General features: G+C 44.3%; 1 protein-coding gene across 10 annotated transcripts; it reads right to left on the bottom strand.

Annotated features, from left to right (window-relative positions):
• Positions 1-1,802: 1,802 nt before the first annotated feature.
• Positions 1,803-5,237, bottom strand: LOC123105475 (uncharacterized). 10 transcript variants are annotated; one of them, XR_006450886.1, is made up of 7 exons: positions 4,922-5,217; positions 3,753-3,789; positions 3,433-3,525; positions 3,285-3,350; positions 2,653-3,117; positions 2,413-2,572; positions 1,803-2,058 (listed from the first exon to the last, which is right to left on the bottom strand). XR_006450886.1 is itself a non-coding variant. In XM_044527549.1 (4 exons), exons 1-4 carry the CDS (start codon positions 5,207-5,209, stop codon positions 3,294-3,296), a joined length of 465 nt encoding a protein of 154 aa, XP_044383484.1. In that variant the 5' UTR covers positions 5,210-5,237; the 3' UTR covers positions 3,285-3,293. The 10 variants fall into 10 exon arrangements, 3 of the variants coding, with proteins under 3 accessions (XP_044383484.1, XP_044383488.1, XP_044383497.1); XR_006450878.1 differs by having other exon boundaries at positions 3,433-4,627; positions 4,922-5,223; XR_006450885.1 differs by having other exon boundaries at positions 3,433-3,789; positions 4,922-5,218.
• Positions 5,238-16,002: the final 10,765 nt, after the last annotated feature.

Genomic DNA, 16,002 nt, shown 5'->3' with positions numbered 1-16,002 from the left:
ACATTTACTGGACGATGACTGGGAACGCCTTGTTTTGTACTGGTCCCGAACCAAGAATGTGGTAAGGTCTATGAGCTCATTTTCTATTTTTAAGTATTTTATTCTTGCGTCTTACTGTACTCTATTCATGTAGAACAAGTGCCTAAACCTGAAGAACGACGGTTCTAATTTAAGATTCCATTGCTATCATAGTTCAAAAAAACGCTAGGCGTTAATTGTGCTTTTGCCACCGCCTTGCGCTTTACTGACCAAAGCGCATGCTTATGCGCAGTTATGCATAGATTATGTGTAGTTATGCGCAATGCGTTTTGCCAACGCCTAGAGCCTAGGCGCGCTTAAGCGCTCGCTTAGGCGCGCCTTTTTTTAACTATGATTACTTTGCTCTTGTATCACTGTATTTACTGATACGAACTTATTTTTAAATTGAATGATCCAATCGAAACTCCAATGGCACAACAGGTATGTTCACGCATGTATCTTTAACAGGTTTGCTTTTATCAATAGGTCTGTTGATTTCAATTTCAATTGTGTATACAGTTGACTTTCATATCATGCACATTACTAGCATCACAACAGAGCCAATAGTGTTGTTGTACATGTAGACCCGTGGTACCTATCTGAAATATTGTTGTGCCGTGTAGTTTCCCATGCTTTGTATTCTTTCACTGCTGCTTTGTCTTGAACTGATATGATTTGAACCGTGTCTCTATTTTGATTTAGCAAGACAATGCAGTGACCATAGGACATAGATATATGTTTGTTTGATGCTTTTATTATGTACTAGTACTTGGCAATAGAAGACTTGATAGTTTAATCTTGTCCACCTTACTAATGAACTGGTTCACCGAAATGAGTTTCATATACTAGTACATGATAAACTTGTTATGTGTCTGCTTGTTTCTTATTTTAGAATGCTGACAGAATATTGGGAAAGAGTGCCTTATTAAGCAATGGTCACTACAAGGATCCGGGTCTATTGCAACAAAATTGTTTGTCGCAATACATGCCGTTTCATGGCGATAAGTACCTATTGCCACGAAACAACATTCGTTGGCAGCCGTTGCGACTGGACGCATGATAATAGGTTATTGCCACCAAAAAGCAATTGTGGCAATAAATTGTGCTATTGCAACATCCATGTGGGAAATTGCCACATGTTTTCCCATGGCAACACTCACTTGATGCCACAATTATATTTGTGGAGATAGCTATAATGCAACATGTAACGAATCGTGGAGCCTGATATCTCGTGGCGATAGACATTTGTGGCAACAACCTATGCCAACAACGCCCGTTTCGTTGCGCATTACTCTTCTGTGACAATAGTCAACTGTGGCAATAAACTATGGCAATAATCCTTGTTTTCGTGGCATTAGGCATGTTGCCACGACCCACTACACTTGTGGAAAAAAACTATGGCAACAATCTTTGTTTTCGTAGCATTAGACATGTTGTCACGACCCACTACAATTGTGGCAATAAAGTATGGCAACAATCTTTGTTTTCGCGGCATTAAGCATGTTGCCACGATCCACTACACTTGTGGCATTAACTTATGGCAACAAATATTCCAGTCGTCGTAACAGGGAATTGCAACATACTTGTTTTGGTGGTGATAAATAGGTATCACAACAGGTGAAATGTTTGTAGCGAGAAATTATTGCGACAATTAAAATTTCCGTGGTGATACTCTATTTCAACAAAAAATACTTTGGTGGCGCCAAACAGCTATTGCGACAATATGAAGTGATCTGTTACAACATCCTAATGCAACAAAATAGGTAGGTGTAGCGACTGAGATATGACACAACACTTTTTTTAGTGGTGCTAACATGTGGCAACCGAAAGTGGGTTGTAGCATATTGCAACCATAGAAAAAATACATGCATTCAATTACAATATTCAAAACCATACGTATAATATATAGATTCGTAAAGTTCATAATTGTCGTAGCAAATATCCATCAAATGAAACTCAGATGTAATTTAGCCATCCTAATTAATTGCGAAGACTAAACGGTCTGTGATCTAGAGTCCAGGCCAGCTAGTTCTTTGGATCCTGCAATCAAGAAATAAAAGAAGTTCTAGTAAATGAGTCCAACATAACATACGCCATACAATTATTCCAGCCCCATAGTTAAAAAGAACTATCGCCAGACTACAAGTGTAAATGTCTAAAGCATAAGCACAAGTACATCTACTAAAAGGTTCTGCTATTGATTTAAGTTGTGACTCGATGTATAGTTTCAGTTAAGTTCATGTCCCTAGCTAGCACATATTCTTTTTTTGTTTAAGTTGTGACTCGATGCAGCAACAACACATGGTGAAAGAGAAGAAGCAGCTAGCTAATTATGAATGCCAATGACGTATAAAATGCAAGTGAACATGAAGAGAAAGTACGGTTGTGACTTACCATTGCTTTAAACATTCAAGATTTCCTTGCTGCAGCTTGTATGAGCGCATTTGAAGAAATAATAATTGGCCTTGAACCTAGAGTCTTACTAGAACTAGATCTGTATAAAAGAGTATTTTGCAAGTTTGGGTCACTATTTTCTTTGTCAATCCTTAGGCACCTGTAAATACAAATGCACTTTTAGCAATGCAAGTAAGCAACATAAATCTTACAAGGTCGCAAGCATATGACTGTAATCACCTGTTGGGTTCCCATCTGTTGGCTCAATGCTACAAACTTTGTCATCATGTTTTTTTTAAATTCCAGTCTTGATGTTTGCTCCCCTTCCAACAATCTTTCCCTTTCAACACGCTTTTCTTTTAACCTCTCCTCAAGTTGTTCTCTCTTAGCACGCTCCAAGTTAATCCTCTCTTTTATGTTTGCATGTTCAGCTTGTAGTTGATCTTGAAATTCATTGACCTGCTGGCTGAGCTTAGAGTTTTGCTGCTGGGTGGCTGCTGTAGCACGAGCTTGCTCTTCAATCTGGATACGAAACCTTTGAGAACCAGTTGAAGGTTTGGCCATGTATCCATACCCACGAGGCTGCGATGACTTGCATTTCAGAGTGTCTTTGTATGCGGTCTGGGAAATATTGTTTTTCTGCTCACTTGAAAGTGGACCTTCAGTTTCAGTTTCTTTGTTTTGAACCTCTTGACGTGCTTTGTTCTAAAAATGAAAATGACAATTATAGGTAGGGCATCAAGATTGACACTATATAAAAGATGAAACAAGAATGGATGGATCCAACGCATGAATAATCCCAGCTGATGATGAAACACACCGAATGCACATCACTGAATAACTATAGAATAACCAGAAGTCAGTGTACTTACGTAAACTTTCTAGGACTCTGTGTTAGACCGTGTTCCGTCGTTCGTGTGGGTGAGTTCCAAGTTTCTCTGCAAGTAATATAACAATGAGATGCTTGAAACACGAAACCATATTTAGCAGCGAGGCATACATATTTAGTTAGACTCATACCTTCTCAAAGCTTACTTGCAAGTAAGATTTTAATCCAATTTTGTGTTTTGTCTTCTGTTTCTTACGGTTATCGGTGTTCTTTTGGCTGCGTTCCTATCAATTTATTGAAACCAAATATAACCAGTCAGACAAGCCATTCTAGAAGCTGAAGATATGTACTGAGTGTGTACCCAAATAGTGTAGTACAGTGTGGGCTGTGTGCGTGCACGGGTATGGATACAGTGTGGTCTTTTTTTGTGTAAGTGAACAGCAAAAGAGTAGAGCTAGCATGTGTTGGTGGTTCAGTGGAAAAAAGGGCATTTGTTGCCTTGAACACACACCCGAGTCTACCTGCTCTGCTTCTTCTCTGTTCTGGCCCTGAGTCCACATTACATCTAGCAGCTTCAGTGTGAGACCAAACAACCAAATATAAAAGAGGGAGAGCAGGAGACGCCCAACAATATTGACAATCTCTGAATAAGACTTAGTACATTGGCAATAGTTTCTGAAAAATTGGGAATGAACAATTATTGCAAAAAAGGAGGGAAAATACGACGATGGAGCGACTTATTGCAACATTATTAGACTATACACAGTCTCCCGTCTCCAGTCTTGTGGCTATCCACATTTGATAAAGTCAATTAAATGAACTGAATTCTCAACTTCAGAATATCCCCGTACATAGAACTAAAAAAATCTAAAGAAGATACCGCCTAAAAGCACAATTTTTGCAATGGTTAACCCGAGATTTAAGATTTACTACATCTATATTCTATACGTCATACTCTACCTTTGGGCTGGAGCTGAGGTCAGTGGCTGATCGGATTAGCATGGATGATGCTAGGTGTAAAGCTCAAGCCTAGCGCAGCGTCGCCCATCCGCTGTGGTTCGTCGAGTGATCGCGTGTCGGCTAGACGCTACAACACCTAAGGGCATTGACGCCTTGATGCCCAGCCACACGAAACCTACCCAAAAGGCTGCAGCCCACAAGGCTACGCCAAGGCCTGGCCACGTCTGAACAAGACCTGGCCTACCCATGAACCAGTTCCGAACAAGGCCGCCGTGGGATTGTCTCTGTACCTGATGCACCGCTGTCAGCCTAACCTGGTGCACGGCCAAACAACTCTACACAATCGCTTCAAGAAATCAACATCGACCCTGATGCCTATGCATCAGGGAGGCTCCTAGTAGCTCTTCCCCTGCTGTGAACATCATACTGCAATTAAATACACTATGTAGGTTCAGCCAATTGAAGCAGGATATGAGGCAGATGTACAACGCTCGCTAATTGTAACCAAAAACACTATGAGACTGATCCCATCAGCCAATTGAAGTAGGATATGAGGAGTATGGAATTCCAAAAAAGAAAACTGATCTACATCTCTTATTATGGAGGTTCAGGGATGCGGCAGAGATGATAACTGAGTCTAATCTAAAGATTCAGTCTGAACCCAAGGGAAAAGAAGTGAGCTGACAGATTGGGGGACAAGCAAGATGGGGGAAGACAGACCTTGAAGGTGTGGCTGGCTTGCAGCCCATGATCTGGAGCGCGCTCTGCGGGATGGGGCGCGTGCAAGGGAAGCTGGTCCTCTGGCGGTCGTCGGCGACGACAATGTATAGCGGCGGCTGCTGCTTTGCGGAGGCCATGTCGTCCCCTGCCCTGATCGGCGGGCGCAGAGGATATGGAGGAGGGCGAGATCCAGCAGGACCGGAGGTTCCAGGAAGGGAAGAGATCGGGTGGAATAACCTGACGGCGTGCAGCTGACTGGAGTGTGGTTCGCTGTGTTGAGACCGTCATGACGCCGGCAGCACAAAGAAACCAGGGGCGAGAGCTTAGATCCAATCTCCCGTGAAGACGCCGGTATTTAGCGGGAAGATTAATATAAGTTTTTTTTTGGAACAAAGACGCTAATTTGAGACCTTTTAGCGGGAGGTTAAAAATATTGGCGCAAACAACAGTACACCTAACTTCTAACTTAGGTGGTGGGAAAGTAATTATTTTTGTTCTAAAAAAGTAATTATTTTTTGAGGGAATGTTCTAGTTTGTAAATCGATTTTGAGACGGAGGGAATACTAAATTTTGTTTGTAAAAAGTTATATCATGGTTAAAAAAACACCAAAATCCGAAAATCGTGGAGGGCGATCCGTCGCCCTCCCATGTAACGTTCTCGTCGTCGATATTTGTATAGTCTGTCGCCATTTGAGGAAGCCAATTAATGAACGAAAAAGAGTTTCCCCGCTTTATATTATAAAGCAACCATCACATACATCGAAGCAACCGATACAAACACACGCCACACAAACGGAGCGGGCAAGGAGGAACACGACGTCCACGGACGCCGTCACCGTCGACTAGTGCATGCACTGGATAGGTGATGTACCACGGTGCTTCAACCCCTCTGCTGTAACCCTGGTCCGCCAACCAACCGCAACCGATTAGGAAGGTCTCGTTTCATCATGGATCTACACTTAGGTTGGGATATATCAAAAATTTATACCTTGGTCAACTGTTGGTCAAAGCAGCAAAAATACTAATGGGATGGGTTAATGAGACGATCGATTTATTCCAGTCTCGATCTCATATTCTGATCTTGAGATGGGGTGATCTCATCATCTTTTATTTTACCGGACAATTCTTGGAGGGTTTATCCACGCTAGAGTAGGTCCAACATAATTATGTCGGTTTTGTTCAAAGGATAACCAGAGATTTAACTATGTAAATTAAACAACCAAACCAATTTAGTTTTGAGATTTATTGTGTTAGAAACGTGTTGTTTGATCATGGATCTACACTTAGGTTGGGATATGTCAAATATTTGTGCCTTGTCAACCGTTGGTCAAAGCAGCAAAAATTTAACCAGTTTTGAACTACAGTTCACAGAGATCTCATGCGACCCTCACTTTTAAACTATTAGGTTATACTCTTGTCTCAAAACATAAGTATTGATGGGATGGGTTGATGAGACGGTCGATCTATGGCAGTCTCGATCTCACATTCCGATCTTGAGATGGGTTGATCTCAACATCTTTCATCTTACCGGACAATTTGTGGAGGGTTCGTCCACGCCAGCCATAGTAGGTCCAACATAATTATGTCCAACATAATTATGTCACTTTTGTTCAAACAATAACCATGGAGATTCAACTATGTAAATTAAACAACCAAACCGCCCTACCAATCCTCGGTTGCGCCTTACCCATCCCCACCGCCGCCATGTTCATTCCCGCCAGCGCCATGCCGCGCCTCACACATCCCCAACCGACGAGCATGCTCGCCCGGACGCCCGCCATGCTCCCGGCACTCGCTGCTGTCGGCACCGCCGGCGCCATGTGGCGGCGGTGCCCCTGCAGGTCAGCACGACATCGGGGCTGCGGTGGTAGCTGCAGGCGCGGGGCGGCGCCTCGCGCTCGGCTACTTGCGGTCGGGGCGCCGGCGAGCATGGCGGTTGCGCTCGGCGGCGCACGTTGGCGCGAGCTCGGAGCTCCGGGCAGCAAAACGTGACCCTAACACCCAAAGCTGGACTAGGTGGCGTGAGCACTAGCGGGCACGAGCTTCGGCGCGGACTGAGAGCATCACGGAGGTGGGCGTGGGCAGCTTCTCTCAAGCGAGTTGCTATTGCCGGGCGAGTAGCAGGATGGAGTTGCGGGGCGGGAGTAGCGGCGACCGGGCGGAGGCAGCACTCGTTGGGCGCACCGGCTGACCTGCTATGTGTTTGACGAAATGCCAAGGCGGACATGTCAAAAAGTGGGTCCGGATCGAGGAAGCTCCAACAAGCCCTCTTCAATGGCGGATCGACGAAGACCAGATTGGCGAAGAACCTACACGTTTTGACCAATTCCTCATCGACGGCTGAATCAGAGGATGCAAAAGCTGTCGCCGCTGGCGGGTCGAGGAAGCACCGTCTTGCCCTCTCCGCTGGCAGATCGAGGAACCGCCAAGATGTCGTCTCCGCTAGCTGGTCGAAGAAGTGCCGTAATGCTGTCTCCGGTGGTGGATCGGGAAATCGGCAAGGCGCCGTCGACGCTAGCGGGTCAAGGAAGTGTCTTCATGCTGTCTTCGGTGGCGGATCGGGAGACCGGCAAGACGCCGTCGCCGCTAGCGGGTCGAGGAAGCGCCGTCATGCCGTCTGTAGTGGCGGGCCAGGAAACCGGCAAGACGCCGTCTTCGCTGGCCGGTCGAGGAAGCGTTATCGAGGAAGTGCCAAGACGTCGTCGAAGCTGCCTTTCATCTGAAATCTCAAAATGAATATGGTTGTACCAACAGAACTTTTATTTGGAAAATTGATTCAACATCTGTTAGGATACAGTATGTGCCCTGAGCTGGTAAGAGATAGCAAAGCTATTGTAGCCCTCAAACCAATGGTGATTCAGATTGGATGAATTGAATACTGTTACTCAATCTCTTGGTGTGCAAATCTAATGTATATTGGCCTGATTGCACCATGAACACAGTTATTTGTAGAATACTACTCATGAAACGGAAACAACTTCTTTGTTTGCATCATCAGGTTCTTATTTCCCATGAAAGTCCTGTATGAAATCCTCTTCTTGTAATTTCAGGAGTTACGTAAGCTTAAAAAAAACTACCTCAGATCCTCAAAAGAAAATAAAAAATACTAGCCCTTTATGGACAGGTTCCATACCTCAACTCGTACCTGATCCCCCTGTTCCGCCGCCGCCCGACCCGAGCGTTGGCCGCATCCAGCAACCACCTCACGGCGGCGCGACGAAGCAGCCCGCGCTAGTGCCTCCCTGCCGCTCCCCTCTCCCTCTAAACTTGCTCTGCCACCTGCCGCTCGGCGCCTTCCGCCCGTCGGCCTCCTCCTCCATGGATCTCGGCTGGTCGATCCTGCCCGTGGGCGCGTGGCTAGACCGCCCAACATCTCAACTCCGATGCCAACCAGCTCTGCTTCGGCTCTTCCGACATCCTGCTCACCTGCCCGGGACTGGCTTGCCTGCCTCCCGTGCGACCTACTACCTTCACAACAACAAAAGTATGATTATTCCCCCTGTTTCCCTCTGTATTTTTCATTGCAAGTGCAGCAAAGTGCAGCAAATTTAGATTTCGCTGTGTTTGTGAAGAGCCATACCCTTTTATCGAAAAATTGCTGCTGATTGCTTACCTATTTGCTGCTGAAATCTTGAAGTAGTAGACTAATTTTCCCTTGCTTGCTGTTTTATTGGTATGTAGAACCACACATTTGTGGAGGTCAGTAGCATAAAGATATGCTATGTTCTTTAGCATTAGTTGTTAAATTTAGGTGATGTATGCACTGCGAGAAAATGGATATAATCAAACATGTTTAAGCTTGCTGATTTGCTTCTCTTGGCTTGTTGATCACTACTAGCTATTGGCAGGAGCTCAACCAGGAATTATTGATGACTGAGGAAGAGTGGCGGTGCAACATGTTTAGCCTTTACCTGAGCAATTACACTTCCACTTGTTGCCTGCCAAATTTGTTTAGAGCCTAAATCATTGATGCTGCGACCAGGTTCCAATTTGATTTCTCTATAGTGCACGGTATTGGTTCTTTAATAATCAATGTGAGTAAAGACCCAGTTATATTTGCTTGTCTGTGTTTTCTTTTGCAATCTGCAAGGAACTCAAATATAGCTGTGCATGTGCTCACGTGTTGTAGTTGGTCAATAGTTAGAATTGCAAATTAGGAGCCACTTTAGTTGCAAGTATAGTTGACCAATAATCTCATACTTACTGCTGGTGAACTGAATCGAAACATACTCTTGATTCCAAAAAAATTTAACTTCGTCTTGTGATAAGTGACCACCTACCTATGTATTTCTCTGCTTAGGATATCAAAATTTACTTATGTAATAATCCTGTGAAAGATCGCTTTTGCCTGGTTGAAGTCCACTGAAAATGAGAAGATTTGAGATATAGCGTGAGGGTGAAAACACAGTGGCTAGCAAGAGCCATCTTTATTTGAACGGAAAAGCCATCAAAAGGCGGACAGCTTCCGGATAAGTAACTAATATTTCTCAATCCTAATCTAACTACTCCGTTGGTGCATGCTGCTTGACTAGTTGCTCCTGTCTTGGATTCTCTGGGTGAAAACACATGTGAATTGATTTAATTGTTGACATATTGACAATAGCTGTTCTCCATGACGTATTAGTACTGCAGAATTGGTTTTGAATAAATTTCCTATTCTCTATTTGGTCCTAAGGGAACGTGGTCTTTGAACTGTGAAGGGGTTTATTAATTGGTTAACCATCGACATTGTCTGTTTTTCATCACGGATCACTACTGTTATATTTATGTTACCAAGGGTCGGCAGTACAGTCAAGGAAATCTTATGGTTGAACTAGATAGAAAATATGCAATCCCTGAACTAGATAGGTAATATTCTGTCTGTTTCAACTCTGTATGGTTTGCTGAAGAATATAGGCAATCCCTGAAATAGATAGGCAATATTCTGTCTGTTTGAACTCCATATGGTTGCTAAAGAACTCAGTATGGTGTCTGAAGAATATTGGTTACAGTTTCAAGTAGTGGCCCATGTCTTATTGCCATTTCAAAATACGTGATTCTACACAAGTTCAGTGAAAATCAGCCCGTTTTGTATTCCTGCTCATGAACTCCATATGTGGAAAACAGCATGAAGAAGATGATTCTCATTTGTTATGTGCTCCCTTTGATTATACACTTCTCTCCTCGTGTACTCATTTTGTTATATATATACTTGGGATACTTACGGAATACTTTCTGCCATTGTAGGTACAAAAAGAAAATTACTCACCATTGAAATGAGAAATATATGGCTTTCTTCGCAACTGTGCCTGACAAATATAGAAATTCGTAAGAAACTGATCTCTTCTGCACTGTACACAAGGCAACACACAAGCTGATCTCATGAGGCGAAATGCAGGCTGAATCCTGGCTGATATGTGTATAGTTCAGTGGAGTAGCATCCTGTTTTTTCCAAATGTATTTGACTTGATACTTACTCAAGTTTTGTGCAGCCCAGCGTGCTAAACGGGCCATTGGGCCGGCCCGTTTACTAATCAGGCCGTGCCTGGGCGAAGGAGCAGCGCCCGTGGGCCGGCACGGCACGGCCCGGCTATTAAACGTGCCACGGCGTGCCGTGCCGGGCCAGGCACGATTAGCACAGGCTGGGCCGTGCCGGGCCGGGCCGGCCTGTTTGGCCAGGTCTGATCTCCGGCTAGTGTATAGCTCGTCCAAACCAATAGACCAGACATATCCTAGTGCTAGATTTTGAGCGCCCAATTTTAAGAACCAATGTATATAGTGTGATCAATTAAACTACTATATACAAGCAGATCCGTTTCTTGGGGAAAATGAACAGTTTTTCTTAATTTTTTCATAACGTTTGAGATCTTGATTTTTTTTTTGAAATTGGATCAAAGTTTGAAATTTGAAATGATGACAATTTTTGAATACACACTCAACATTTTTAATGTACGCTGAACAAATATTTAAATACACATTGAACATTTTGATGATATACACTGAACAATATTTAAATACTCATTGAACATTTTTGTGAATATATGTTGAAAATTTCAAAATACACAATGAACATTTTCTTAAATATACGCTGAACATGTTTGTATATAAATATGCAATGAAATGTGTATAATATACGAAAAAGAAATAAAAAGAAAGATGGAAAAGAAAATGAAACAGAAAAACAGAAATGAAAGAAACAGGAAAAAGAAGAAAAAGCAGCCGACCGTGGGCCGGCCCAAACTGGGGCGTCGGGTGGCCAGGCTTCAGCAGCGCCACCAAGGAAGTTTTCTTACCTTTGTAGTAGCTTTTCTTAGGTGAGAGAATCTTGGATGCTATACATTTTTATTAACAACACATAAATACATACAATCACGGTGAGAGAATCTTGGATGCTATGCATTTTTATTAACATCACATAAATGCATACAATCACATCAAGTAAGATACAGAAAAATTAGGAAGGAAGAGAGTGTGAGGATTTGCTGCCCAGTGCTCACGACTCACCTTGGTGAGAAGGGCAGTGAGCTTGCCGTCTTTTCGGTGCCGAGGACGACCTTGCTACCGAAGGAGGTCAGTAGGGCGAGTGGAGGAGACCTTGGCGGTGCAAGAAACCCTAAAGTGAAGGGCGTCCGCGAGTGTGCAACGTTCACACGCGCGTAAGCAAGCATTCCTCCAAGTTGTGGTACCACCGATGTCCACTTTGCAAGATATGTGACTAAAATACAACTTAGGTGCAATTTGTGGTACCAAATGTGTTAATACCTCTATGAACTAGTACGCCCCTTTAATCAGATCCTGAAAAATAGTATAATAAACAAATGAAAAAAAATCAGGAGCACTATAGAGAATATCGTTGCAATATCCTACTCCTTTTTTCGCAATACAAGAGGATTGTAGCAATATGTTGTACGTATTACCATGGACGCATAAGTTGTCACAATATGTAATAGTTATTGCAACACATCGAAGGTGAGGCAAAAAATCGCCCTATTACAACTAATACATGTTTTGTTGCAATAAGAAGCCATGTATTTTGCAACAGTATCTATGGCTAGCGCCACATGTCACAAATGTTGCAATATATGTCTAAATATTGCCACAAAGATTTACTTTGTTGCAATACCTAGTCTTTATTGCAACAAAATGACCACTTCACGCAACAGGACGCAATTGTCGCAATATCACTACCATATTGCAACGCTGATGCAGCTTGTGGCAATACATGGCTTCTATTGCAACAAAATGAGTACCTAGCGCGATGAAACTAAATTGTGGCAATATGTAGATCCTATTACCACGAACTGGAATTTTGTGTAATATAGCATTTTATTGCAAGGAAAGATAGTTGTAGCAATAAATTTTGTTGCAATAGACCGGAATCCTTGTAGTGGGTAAAGGAAGTAATGCAGATAAGGTTCAGGATAGTGACACATCCTTGTTGGTCTCCAACAAAACTGATAAAACAGCTAAGGAAGACTATCTTGAAGACAGCGAGACAACCCCAAAGTCCTGTCTTGGTTTAGTGTTCGAGTTACTGGCCACTACCGCATGCACAAGCTATTCAAACTCACTGTCTGAATCAGTTCGGTTTCTTGAGTCTCAACTACAAGCTGAAAGACATCGATCAGCTGTGCTGCGACAAGAAGCGGAAGGACTGCGGAAGTCCCTGGAGCATTCAGATGCATACTTTCTGGTGCAACAGCAAGCGTTTGAGGATTTTAGCGCCAAACAGGACAAAGCTAATCAGCTTGCTAAGCTTATTGCTAGCATGGTGGATACCCAGGATAATGTTTCTTGAGCTCTTCTAAAGTTGTTTCAGTTATGCTCTTGTTTTGCTGCCGCGTTTATTTGCACTGGTGGCCAATTTTGACGGCCAAGTGTATGCAATATGCTGCTTTGTTCCCTATATTTGCACTGGTGGCGAACTTTGATGCCCAGTGGATGTAATATGTGTAATAGCGGTAATAGGCTAGCCTTAATTGCTTGCTTATCTATTTTCTTATTGTCTTGTTTAGTTGTTTGCTTTTAGTCACTGCAGTTCTTTTTTGTGTTTTTCTAGTGGCCACAATAGCCTATTTTTGGTAACTAGGCCAAAATAATCATGACAACACACGGACTGTTGTAACCATGGGCCTCCTGCAGGCCGTATGATCCATGGGCCTTCGTTTGGCCGTAGGACCATTGGCCTTCTATACGGGCCGTAGGATCCATTGGCCCTCTATACGGGCCTTAGGGATCAATGGGCCTTCTACGGGCCGTAGGGTCCATGGGCCTTCTACGGGTCGTACCATCCATGGGCCTCATACGTGCCGTAGGATCCATGGGCCTTCTACGGGGCGTATCATCATTTTGACAATCATGGGCCGTACTATTCGTGGACCATAACGGGCCGTTAATAGGCCATATTTGATAACTCTAAGAAAATAGCCCAACGGGTTTTTTTTGACATGAAAACGGCCCAACGTATTAATGGTCCGCAAACGGGCCGACTGTAACGACGGGCTGAATTTGGCCCACAAGCAGAAAATGACAGTAACGGGCCGTATGTAACCGAATGCTGCAAATGAGCCCAAGAATCAATGGGCCCTGAGAAGGCCGAAAGATAACTTGGGCTGGAAACGGCCCAATGGAATAACGGGCCGTTAATGGTTATAAAGTGATACACTGTTCATTACGGACCAGTTTCACAAGGAGTCGTTAATGGCCAAGAGTTACAAAGGTCCTCATATGAGCCAAAAGAAGTCATGGGCCACACATGGGCCGAAAGTTAAAATGGGCTGAATCATATTGGATGGCCCAGATGACGCTACTGGGCCTAATTCGGATAGGGCGAAATGGACCCTCGGTTAGCGGGCTGTAAATGGGCTATATGCGAACAGGCCGTTAACAGGCTTTCCATGGGCCGGCCCGCCACCTTTTGACCAACTTAAATGGGCCGGCCTTTTCATGTGAATGGGCCTCTGTTGGGCCGTGTCATGTGTCGACATATCATAGGCGCCTTCTGTCTAATGAGTGGATGACATATGTCCCAACGGTGAGCTGACATGTGTTACCTCCAGCCAATGATGATTTTACACATGGAAAATCCCCATTGGTCGGGGCTGTTAACGGGTTATCGGATCCAAAACCCGACCCAATAGCTTAATGGCATTCCGTTATGGTGGATGCCATGTGTCGGTCACCCTTGACGAAAGCAGTTCCGTGACGCGCGATTTATCATCATGGAAGTGGACACTTCCGTGATGATAATTTTGGTAATGTCATGGAACACTTCTACGACAGCACAGGTATGACTATCTTGATTCTGTCATAAATTTGTCATGGAAGTACATGCATGACAAAAAACGCGACCTACTGTGACAAACACGTATCATCACGGAAGTGTATTTTTTTGTAGTGAATGAGATTGCATGAATTGATGATCATTGATCGTGTGCATGGTGCACATATATAGGTACAGGGTGGACCGGCCTCTACTTGCCTCTCAAGATGTACAAATATACGGGGGAGAGAGAGATACAACAGTATAAATACAAACCCTAGTCCTATACATATGCAGTGTACAACGTACGCTCAACAGTATTGTTCTTTGCATTCCTTGCATGCGCAACTCAGTTGGCCTGGCTGAGCAGTTGCAATGGTAAAAACACATCGTTTGGTTGCGTGCATCCTTCCTAGTTTAGTTTAGGTTGTGGGAGAGCCGCACGCTCCTGGGCATACTCGGGCCCTGTCCATTGGACCGTTTGGGCGTACTCGGGACCTGTCCATTGGACCGTTTGCTGAGGAGAAGTAAATTGCCCAAAACCACCAAATTTCGGGTTAGGGTACTTCAAAACCACCAATTTTGCTAAAAAAACCCCGAAAAACCACCACTTCTGTGGCAGGTGAATAACAGAAAGCACTAAATGTGCTGTGACCCGCGGCTAACTGCGAATCCGACATGCCTGGCCCGCCTGTCAGGACCATGTGGCCAGGGCTAATAGCCGAGGCCAGACGACCGTTTCCACTGCTCATCAACTCTGCTGCCTCTCCCTCTGCACTTTCCCTCGCTTTCATTCCCCCCTTTCCCCTCTTGCGCGCGAAACAATGGCGTCTAGCCCAAACACCGGCGACGTGGACGGCGGTTCTAGATCCGGCCGAGTTCGCATGCGGAACCTTCTTGGCTTGGACTTCACGTCGTCCTCTTCAGCTGCTGGCGGCCCGCCCTCGCCGTGCCGCGCACGCAGGTCCTATTCAGACGCTGCGACGGAGGTGACGCCCGCTGCAAAGTTTGGCTCCAGTTCCAGATCCGTGGATGACGAAGGCGCCGAAAACAATAAAATGTGAACATGATATGTCTCCATTGTATCTATTTTTCCAAACTCTTTTGCCCTTGTTTTGGACTCTAATTTGCATGATTTGAATGGAACTAACCTGACTGACACTATTTTCAACAGAATTGCCATGATGTTATTTTTATGCAGAAATAAAAGTTCTCAGAATAACCTGAAACTTCACGAAGATAACTTTTAAAATAAATAAAAAATATTGGCGAAAGAAACAACCGAAGGGGACCCACACCCTAGCCACAAGGGTCGGGTGCGCACGCTACCCCCCTGGCGCACCCCCTTTGTCTTGTGGGTCCCCTGGACCTCCACCGACCTTAACTCCAACTCCATATATTCACGTTCGTGTAGAAAAAACCCACAGAGAAGGATTCATCATGTTTTACGATATGGAGCCGCCGCCAAGCCATGTTCTTCCTCGGGAGGGCAGATCTAGAGTCCGTTCGGGGCTTCGGAGAGGGGAATCCATCGTCATCGTCATCATCAACCATCCTCCATCACCAATTTCATGATGGTCACAGCCGTGCGTGAGTAATCCCATCGTAGGCTTGCTGGACAGTGATGGGTTGGATGGGATTTACCATGTAATCGAGTTAGTTTTGTTAGGGTTTGATCCCTAGTATCCATTATGTTCTAAGATTGATGTTGCTATGACTTTGCTATGCTTAAGGCTGGACAAAAAGCTCGAAGCTCGGTGAGTCTAATGAGCGCTCGGCTGCTCGACTCGTTTGTGCTCGACTCGTTTTCTTAATGAACCGAGCCGAGTAGCAATTTTTG

The sequence above is a fragment of the Triticum aestivum genome, chromosome 1B (assembly GCF_018294505.1).
Source record: "Triticum aestivum cultivar Chinese Spring chromosome 1B, IWGSC CS RefSeq v2.1, whole genome shotgun sequence".
Taxonomy (NCBI): domain Eukaryota; kingdom Viridiplantae; phylum Streptophyta; class Magnoliopsida; order Poales; family Poaceae; genus Triticum; species Triticum aestivum.
The sequence above is the reverse complement of the archived record's forward strand: the minus strand, read 5'-3'. Positions and strand labels throughout refer to the sequence as shown.

What these genes read in the sequence shown, in the direction of transcription:
- LOC123105475 (XM_044527549.1), bottom strand. Translation starts at nt 5,209, where the DNA reads ATGACGGTCTCAACACAGCGAACCACACTCCAGTCAGCTGCACGCCGT. An exon ending in AAGCCAGCCACACCTTCAAG is followed by an intron (nt 3,790 to 4,921) that starts GTCTGTCTTCCC and finishes ATGTGGACTCAG; the next exon opens with GGCCAGAACAGAGAAGAAGC. An exon ending in ACAGAGAAGAAGCAGAGCAG is followed by an intron (nt 3,526 to 3,762) that starts GTAGACTCGGGT and finishes ATAAATTGATAG; the next exon opens with GAACGCAGCCAAAAGAACAC.